The sequence below is a fragment of the Barbus barbus genome (assembly GCF_936440315.1).
Source record: "Barbus barbus genome assembly, chromosome: 19".
Taxonomy (NCBI): domain Eukaryota; kingdom Metazoa; phylum Chordata; class Actinopteri; order Cypriniformes; family Cyprinidae; genus Barbus; species Barbus barbus.
In genome coordinates, this window is record NC_136747.1 from 4,491,941 (window position 1) to 4,501,612 (window position 9,672).

At 35.6% G+C, this 9,672-nt stretch overlaps 1 protein-coding gene across 2 annotated transcripts; it reads left to right on the forward strand.

The window, feature by feature from the left end:
• The first annotated feature begins 3,021 nt into the window (after nt 1-3,021).
• Nucleotides 3,022-9,329, forward strand: LOC306885333 (tripartite motif-containing protein 16-like). Of its 2 annotated transcripts, none has more exons than XM_079441786.1 (6): nt 3,022-3,679; nt 4,038-4,133; nt 4,260-4,493; nt 5,505-5,652; nt 5,789-5,836; nt 7,834-9,329. In XM_079441786.1, the coding sequence occupies exons 1-6, from the start codon at nt 3,104-3,106 to the stop codon at nt 8,349-8,351; spliced, it is 1,620 nt and encodes a 539-aa protein (XP_079297912.1). In that variant the 5' UTR covers nt 3,022-3,103; the 3' UTR covers nt 8,352-9,329. The 2 variants fall into 2 exon arrangements, with proteins under 2 accessions (XP_079297912.1, XP_079297913.1); XM_079441787.1 differs by having other exon boundaries at nt 3,025-3,679; nt 4,272-4,493; nt 7,834-8,979.
• Nucleotides 9,330-9,672: the final 343 nt, after the last annotated feature.

Consider the following 9,672-nt stretch of genomic DNA (forward strand, 5'->3'; position numbering starts at 1 on the left):
TTCTAAAGAAGGAAAATATAGATTCAAGCAAAATGTAAAAATCCCTATATACAGTATTACACTATTTTCTGTCCTGAGTCAGATGTTTCTCTCTGCAGCTTGATACTATCTGATTATTATATCTGCACTCATCCCTTCTTTAGTTTTGTTTTTGAATTTGGCCAGTAGTTATGAAACAACACTGAAACTACTGATCAAATGACATAAATGGGTTACAGTGAAAGATAATGATGATTATCCAGATATGTATCCAACAAAGACATGGTCCTACAGTCTAAATATGATGAAAATTCAATGGATGATGATTCTGAAAGATATAAAATGTATTTTGAGTAGAAGATTTAACTTCCGCTGAGCTTGCTACATGTGTTAGAGATGTCTGTGTCTCACAGCTCAAAGCTTTCTTGCTCTATGAGAGTGATGGCATGTTATGAATACAACTCAACTGATGTGATCAGAGAAGGGGGAGAATGTGATGGAAATTGCTATATTTTCTATGTATTCTCTATTTTCCATATGTTTTATTTGCACAGGTTTCACCTTCAGCACTATTCACCATCACCTTCAAAGATGTCTGTGTCTCACAGTAAAATATGTCAAATATGAGATAAAAACACAAAGGTTTTGCCTACATCTTGTGATTAATCTGTCAGGTTTTTAAATGTGTTAAATGTGATTGCTGTTATTATTGAATTTCATTAGTCCCACGATTAATGTGCGGCTGTTCGCAGGAAAGTGAGCAAGACAGGACATTTATTTATATCTGGTTCACAATTGTTTTGCATTAGTGTTGCCAAAATTTTGGACATTTCTCAATATAGTTTGAAACTTTGTGATTTTTTTTTCTTTTAAAAATGAAAAATAATTTAGAAAACACTCTTTGAAACGATTCACTAAAGGCAGTCTGGCAGTATTTTCTGATCATATGTTCATCACAGAAGCCATAATGAGCCATTTTCATACAAACACTGTGTCTGAGTTCATTTGCAATTGAAGGCAGCCGTTTATTTTGTCCAGAAACAGTATAAATGATGTCTAATGAGACTGCAGTTGATCTTATAAGACGTTGAAAATAAGTCCACAATGAGCACATCTGAACTAAATTTGAACCTTCTAGAGGCGTCCTGACATCAATATTGGACGCTCAGAAGACGTCATATAAACTTTCATTCTGGCTCCTCAGGAGACGTCATTTCAACGTGCAACAAAGACATAATATATACAAAATAATAATGCACCTAAAAGCTGGTTTGCTAATAAACAAAAGAAGAAACTTTGTCATCTGTCTCTCTGTTTGTTTGTTTGTGTTGAATATGTTACAGCAGTGTAAAGCCTCCACAGGGGGATTATTCGTGCTCGTCTCGGTTTCTTCAAGGCGTTGGTGAGATCAGGTAATACTTCTGTCTTACTGTACTAACTAACCTTTATACACATCTTACTATGTTTTTAGTAATTGCTTGAAATTAGAAGATTGAGAAGGCAATCGCTTAATAAAACCTATAATATTTTTATATTATTAATAACATGGTAAAATATTAAAGATATTTTCTAATGTATTTGATTATTTGTAAATTAATTGTTTTATGCAAGGAAACCGTGATGGGTTATTAATGCACCTTTAAAAGAGGGATGAAATCAGAAATCATAATGAATATGATCTGCTGATGTTGATGTGTTTTGATCAGTTTGTTCAGATGATGCTGCAGCCGCGCGCTACTAACTAACCAACCTTTAACTACCCATTATAATCTAAACACTTCTCTCACTTCTTACATTTTGTTTCAGTACTTGCTTGAAATTATATTATTGGCAAACACACATTTAATACAACTAAAACGGATATTTTGCAAGTAATACTGTGTAGGTACTTAAAATTGAAAATGCTGTATAAGTCATTATGAATGTGTATTATGGCATGACATTGTGAAAGGTTAGCTATACTAAAATAAACGGGAAACTCTTCACCATGGGCTGTTTGTCATTATTTCACACTGTATCCAGTGCTGGTGTGTTACTGTGTTTATCCTGCAGGGGCTGGCGCTTCATTATCTGTGAGCCATAATCATCAACATTTCAAGAAATATTTCACTATGTGTAATGAATCTAGATAATATATGGGTTTCACTTTCTGAAATGAGTGACAAAAATATTGATCTTTTAAAATTGACATTATTGATACAGTCTTGCCAGGAGAGTGTGTAGATCAGGAATCAGAAGAGAATCTGTGTTGATGCTTTTTCTGTTCCTCCTGAAAATAGAATAAAACTCAGTTTGTCACAAAACTCTCTCTTTACTGAAACATTACACATTAGTGCTAGTGTTTATTCCAAAGTTTGTCAACAGTATTGTGTGTAGATGTAAAGGAATCTCTGAAGTTAAGTGGAAAGCTAGAAGTGCGTAATACATCTTCTCTAATATTAAATCTAACACGATAATGGCGCTAAACATGCTCGTAAATAACACACACACACATTCTGTAATTTGATTACCACAAATTTAAAATGTAACTATAACGGAATACAGTTACTGGTATTTTATATTTTAAATACGTAACGACTTTACATGTATTTCGTTACTCCCCAGCACTGCTAATATCACAACAGTCAGAGCCACCTTGTGAACTACTCACTAATTCATTCATCATGAGTTTCCTGTTCGTTAGTGTGTTACTCATTTGTTCCTGTGTAGTTATTCTTTAACAATGGACCAGTGTTTTAAAGTGTTACTAATTATTTAACATGAGGCTTTTCTGAATGTCAGAGCAGCTCTGGTCTTAGAGAGCCACTGTCACGCAGAGTTTAGCTCCAAACCTGATCAAACTCTCCTGCCTTTAGCTTTCTAATAATCCTGAGTAATCTGGATGCAGTATTAGTATTTTTATTTTGTAAAGGTGTTTATCTAACTTTGTGTTCTCACTAACTCTGAGTTTCAGTGTGAGACTGACATCTAGTGGACATTTCAGTATGAGAGTTTACAGACTTACAGACAAACTTGTTTTGCACACGTCTCTCAAACACAGAACCAGGAAACTCAGTTAAAAGAAACTGAAACTGATCTGCTGTTGAGCTGTTGTTTGTGTGTCTGTTTTGCTGTAGACGGTGAAATGGCTGAAGCCGGTGTTTTTTCAGTGGAGCAGTTCTTGTGTCCAGTGTGTCTGGATCTCCTGAAGGATCCAGTGGCCATTCCCTGTGGACACAGTTACTGTATGAGCTGCATTACAGACTGCTGGGATCAAGAGGATCAGAAGAGAGTCTACAGCTGCCCTCAGTGCAGACAGACCTTCAGTCCAAGACCTGCTTTAGGAAAAAACACCATGCTGGCTGAAGTGGTGGAGAAACTGAAGAAGACCAAACTAGCAGCTGCTGTTCCTGCTGGACCTGGAGACGTGGAGTGTGACATCTGTACTGGAAGAAAACACAAAGCTGTCAAGTCCTGTCTGGTGTGTCTGGAGTCTTACTGTCAAACTCATTTTGAGCGTCATGAGGAGTTTCGCTCAGGAAAGAGACACAAAGTGACTGATGCCACCGGACGACTGCAGCAGATGATCTGCCATCAACATGATAAGCTTCTGGAGGTTTTCTGTCGTACTGACCAGCAATGTGTTTGTGTACTTTGTATGACAGATGAACATAAAAACCATGAGACTGTATCAACTGCAGCAGAGAGAAAAGAGAAAGAGGTATGAACTGAAATGAATGCTGACACTTCAAGTGTTTCTCCTCACTGCAGTATCCAGCTGTATCATGGGTGCATCATGTGATCTACTCTCCCATTGGGTGTTACTACACGACAGCTCTGTGCATTTGAGCAGGAGTTGAACTTTGATCATTTTTGTAACATTGCTCAAGTTCTCTGCTCAGGAATAATCATATATGTCCCCTTCATGTGAAAGGACTTCATGTCTAACCTAAATTCATATAATGATTTTACAACTCTTGAGAAACGCTGTAATGAAGAAAACAGGCACCTTTTTACATGATGAATTTGTGATAGTTTTATGTAATTAGTCTTGGGTTTGCTTTTAATTTCTCCTCCAGAAACACTTGAAGGAGACACAGAGTGAAATCCAGCAGAGAATCCAGCAGAGACAGAAAGATCTTGAGCAGCTGAGAGCGGCTGTGGAGTCTCATAAGGTGAGTTTGGAGAAGAAGAGAAGTTTGAGACTCAGTTTGACTCTCCTCTTTCAGTCCCACTGAAGCCGCTGTGGCTCTCAGGCTGTGAGGAAGCAGTAAGAGCTGATTGTGATGTGTGTCTAACAGCGCTCTGCACAGACAGCAGTGGAGGACAGTGAGAGGATCTTTACTGAGCTCATCCGCTCCATTGAGAGAAGCCGCTCTGAGGTGACACAGCGGATCAGAGATCAGGAAAAGACTGCAGTGAGTCGAGCTGAAGGACAAATGGAGCGACTGGAGCAGGAGATTGATGATCTGAAGAAGAGAAACACTGAGCTGGAGCAGCTTTCACACACAGACCATCACATCCATTTCCTGCAGGTAACAGAGATCTAGAAAAAAAACTGAGTAGACTTTAGCAAGATCTGCTGTTACAGCGACTAGATTTACTTTAATTAACTGACATTTATTATCTGAAGCACACTGATTGACTGATTGAATAAGAATCATTCTGCTGCTGGGAATGTAGTCAGGAATATTGTCTCGTGATGTTGTTTTTACTGTAAAACTGGTTTCAGTCAGGTACTCTGCAGCAGTGAGGTGACCTGATGAAACATGCTAATAATAGAGACCAATACGCATTATATGACTCTTTTATTTGCCCAATTAAGCATTAAAATCATAGTCTTAAGCATGTTTAACCCTCTGGTACTCTTAGATCATTTTGTCCAATAATGTTTATATTTTGTTTGTTTATTATTATTATTGTACTTTATTGGAATGGGACGAAGCTTGGTAAAGGTTTTGGCTCTTGCTACATGAACACACACCAAAAAATAAAAAAATTAAAAAGTTAAAATTAAAAGCCAAGTGTCTTTAGTTTCAGATAGAAATGTAATTTTCAGGTCTTTGCTCAAACAGTGGTTAAGAGGTAATAAATTAATTATAATTACTGCATAAATATAATTTATAAACTTTAACCAAACCTGAAAATACAAAATATTAAAAACAAAACAAACTAAAAAATCTAACTAAAATATAATACATTCATTTCAATAAAATAATAATAAAAAATAAAAAATAATGTGAGGATGACCAGAGGGTTAAACTTCTCTCAATGATGCATCATGACACAGTAAATATTTATTCACATATTATTTAATGCAGTGTTTTAAGTGGGCAGCTAAACATTACATTATTGAGGAATTAATTGAAAGAAAGCAGGTGTTTTTCTAGGCAGTCATGTTTGGAAGCTGGAACAAGAGACTTGTGAACTTTTACCAGAAATGTCTCTCACTCTATTTACTATTTCTTTGCACTCACTATTATTTTATAATTTCTTTGTTTTAATAATCAGATGTTTTTCTGGTTTATTGATTGTTATTCCTGTAGAGTCTTCAGTCTCTCTCAGCTCCTCCTGAATCTACAGAAAACATCTCTGTCAGTTTCCTCTCTTCTTTTGATGCTGTGAGAGAATCTGTCCGTCAGCTGAGACACAAACTGGAGGATTTCTGCAAAGAGGAGATGAAAAAGATATCTGGTAAAATATTAGAGATTCATCTGCTGTCTGTAATGAGACAAACAGCATCTAATATTATCATGAAAATGTTAGAAATGTCTGAGGAATGGATACAGGCATCGTTTTCTCTCTGTGTTTATATCTGTTATTTTCTCAGTCACTCACAGTAACATTGTTCCCAGGACCAGAGAGGACTTCCTACAATGTAAGTCACTAACAAACACAATAACACACACTGAGATACTTCATCTAGTAAGTTTAGTTTAAAGTGACAGAAAACATTATCAGTGTTTTTATTAATCATGTGCAGTTTAGGCAAATTTATTACAGAATATTGCAGTTTACTAATTACTTCCCTAAGGTTCTAATCAACTTACTTACAGCTTACTCTGCCTTCTTGGAGGCTATTTACAGTAACTCCGCCAGCCAACGTTTGGTTGAGCTGGACAACATTACAAAACATGATCTCCTGACAACAGCTCACGTGGCATTGGTGGTAAATCACGGGACATTTTTGATGTGATTATAATTTATAATTTACACTCAGTACGTTATTATTGCTTACTGTTTCATAAAGTACTGCAATACTGATTAACACTCATTTAATTTTAAGTTACTTTCTTAAAATCAGTACAAACCAACATACAAATAAATAACGTGATAATAAATTGATGTCCAATAGAGGAGAGCGGGGCACAGAGTAACACTTTTTAACTTTCTCAAACTGTGTAAATTCACATGGGGTTCAGAGTATATTTAATTATTCACAGTAATCTCACACTTGTCTAGTACAAATATGACGCTTTGTTTCATAATTACAGTGTAGACGTTTTTCTTTATTTTTACCTTCAAAAATTGTAAGTGAAATGTGACAACATGCCCCGTAGGTGGGGTACATTGTAACATCTGAGGGGCACGTTTGACAGCTTAAAGTGTTCTGATCTTATGAAAAAAATATACAAGACCAACTAAAATATTTAGTCAATAAAATAAAATCATTATTTATTTTAAATAAAATAATGGTGTTTTTAAGAATGAAAAGTAATCTGAGTTTTGAGTTTGACTGAACATATTGCAGCCATGCCTGGGACGGCCCATATAAACGAGCCAAAGTGCTTTACATGTCCTGAAATAATAATTTCTGAACATTAAACATTGATTGTCAGTCTTTATTGACCTGTTTCTCATTAGAATGTATTAAAGTAATCTTACATCGCTAATGTCACAGAATAGCACGGCAGGACAGATTGTATCTGAACAGCTGGAGTTTAAAACCGGTTAGTGTCTTCTGCTAGTTATCCAAGCATCTAAACTGATAAATAACAGATTTGAGATTAAAATAATAGCTGATTTGTCTCATTTTAAATTAATAAAAACTGAGATGAGAAATTTTCTTAAGCCAGAAAATCATGTTACTAAAATAAATGTTCAGCGATATCTTCAAAAGACTTTTCAGTTTTGAATTCCTAGTCTCGCGTAGCCAGCTTTCTTCTTTCGTGAATGAGTTTGGCGCCACCGGACCGAAAATAAACGTGACACTCGCGTCTCCCGGAAATCCGGTTTAATTCAACCAGTCATATGACGACTTCGGCTGTAATAAAAAAATTAGTTGTAAATTGATTATTAGGGTTTATACATAATATGCATAATAATGTAATATACATAATTTGCAAAAACGGCAGTCCTTCCGAATTCACTCACTCGTTTTCATTCACTCCTTCAAGTGAACTATATGAGTGGACTAATGTAGGGAATAGTGAATGAGGGTATAGGGGGCGATTTCGGATACAGCCTTCGACATTCCTGAAGTGTTTCCAGAAAAGTTTCCGTGGGAGTGACTTCTGAGGCTGACCCTGTGTTACTTTGTGCCCCGTGCTGCCCAATAGTTCATTCATACTTTAATACTGACTGATCATCATAGCAACAATACAACAAATCCAGTACTTTTCTGAAAATGCAGCTTGACTTGTTTGTCTGTTCTGTCCAGATATCTGCAGCTTTCTGTGCTTGTGTGTGAATTGTAGACCTGCATGTGAATGTGTGAGCATTTGTGTTCATGTACAAGAAAAGAAAAGCATAACCAAATAAAATTAATCTATTTTCCAAAAAAAATCACTTTTTCAGTCTGAGCAAAGAGTTTTTTAACAGTTTAACTTTAACAACCACTGATTACAGTTAGTTTTTTGTGTTTATCTTCATCAGATTCCCATCAGTTCACTCTGGATCCAAACACTGCATATAAACTCCTCCGTCTGTCTGAAGAGAACAGAGTGGTGACTTACACTGACACACCTCAGCCGTATCCTGATCATCCAGACAGATTTAATAGTTATCAGGTGTTGTGTAGAGAGAGTGTGAGTGGACGCTGTTACTGGGAGATTGAGTGGAGTGGGAGTGGTGTGTCTATATCAGTGTCATATAAGAGCATCAGCAGGAAGGGACCTGGTTATGAGTGTTTGTTTGGATATAATGATCAGTCCTGGAGTTTGTACTGCTTTCCCTCCAGTTTCTCATTCCGTCACAATAATAAAGAGACTGAACTCCCTGTTGGCTCCAGCTGCAGGAGAATAGGAGTGTATGTGGATCTCAGTGCAGGAACTCTGTCCTTCTACAGCGTCTCTGACACAATGAACCTCATCCACTCAGTCCAGACCACATTCACTCAGACGCTCTATCCTGGGTTTTATGTTTGTGGTCAATCATCAGTGAAACTGATATAGTTTCCTCATCTCTGAAACTGTCTGAAAAGTAAGATTATATTATTCCATGTTTTACCTGAATATTTTTGTCTTACTGTTATAATATTTGAGAAAACAACTTATTGTGTAAACTTTGTAGATTTTAATGTAACAATTTTGAGTAAACATTCAATGTCCAGTATACTGACATATGCAGTTTATTTTACATCCATATTACATGTTTGCATGATTTTATTAGATATTATTAGATTCATAATAATCAGATGCATCTGTTAACTGTAGTGTAAAGGTGGAATGAGAATACATGTGGAAATTACATATGACTGACTGATGTGAATCTGGGTTGACATTTATTCTGAACATCAGTATTTATGACTTTATATTTTGTTGTATATTTTGTTATATAAGTTGAAGTGAAACCGTTGGGGAAAGATGCCGCCTCAGAATTTGGGCAGAAGGCCATTTGCTTGTTGCTAATGGTGTTTTTATTATTTAATTTATGAGTTATTGTAATTCAGTGGGTTTTTTTCATCAATTCGCCTACATTTCATTGTTCATAACTATAGTTTAAGTGATCTCTTAAATAAATAAATAAATAAATAAATAATTCAGAGGATATGCTTACCTTGTAAATATGTCCCTGGGATGCTGTTTGATTTGCCTGTCATTGTTCAGTTATTCTGCTGAATTATTCAATATAAATGTGCAGTATGTAAAAACAGTAATATTTTGAAATTTTATGGCAATTTGAAATAACTATTTTTTATTTGTGAATATATATTATTAAATGCAATTTATTCCCGTAAAGCAAACCTGAACTGTCACATGTCTGGAGTAATGATGCTGAAAATTCAGCTTTGATCACAGGAATAAATTGCATTTTACAATATATTTAAATAGAAAACAGTTGTTTTAAATTCTAATAATATTTCACAATATTACTGTTTTGTTTTGAGCTCATAAATACAGCCTTGTTGAGTATTATTGATTAAAACATTTAAAAATCAAATACCTTCATTTTGACAAGTAGGCCTACTGTATACATCTGAATATTTCATTTAGTATTGCACCGTGATATCAGATATAAATTTGTGTAAATGTCATACGAATGAATGAATGAAGCCATCTAGAGCGGATCAAAGGCCAGAGACTCTTACTGACTCATAAATCGCTTTATCAAGAACATAAATAGGAATGCAACGCAATACCGTAAACTGAGCTGTGGATATAAGCAAAGACTAGGGACTTTGATATCAGTCAAGACGCATGCAAAGTTATAAAGCTGTCTCTCCAAACCCAAACCCATCGGCGCAGTTACCAGGCTGTCATCTGATTGGCTTGT

What these genes read in the sequence shown, in the direction of transcription:
- LOC306885333 (XM_079441786.1), top strand. Translation starts at nt 3,104, where the DNA reads ATGGCTGAAGCCGGTGTTTTTTCAGTGGAGCAGTTCTTGTGTCCAGTG. An exon ending in CAGAGAGAAAAGAGAAAGAG is followed by an intron (nt 3,680 to 4,037) that starts GTATGAACTGAA and finishes TTTCTCCTCCAG; the next exon opens with AAACACTTGAAGGAGACACA. An exon ending in ATCACATCCATTTCCTGCAG is followed by an intron (nt 4,494 to 5,504) that starts GTAACAGAGATC and finishes TTATTCCTGTAG; the next exon opens with AGTCTTCAGTCTCTCTCAGC.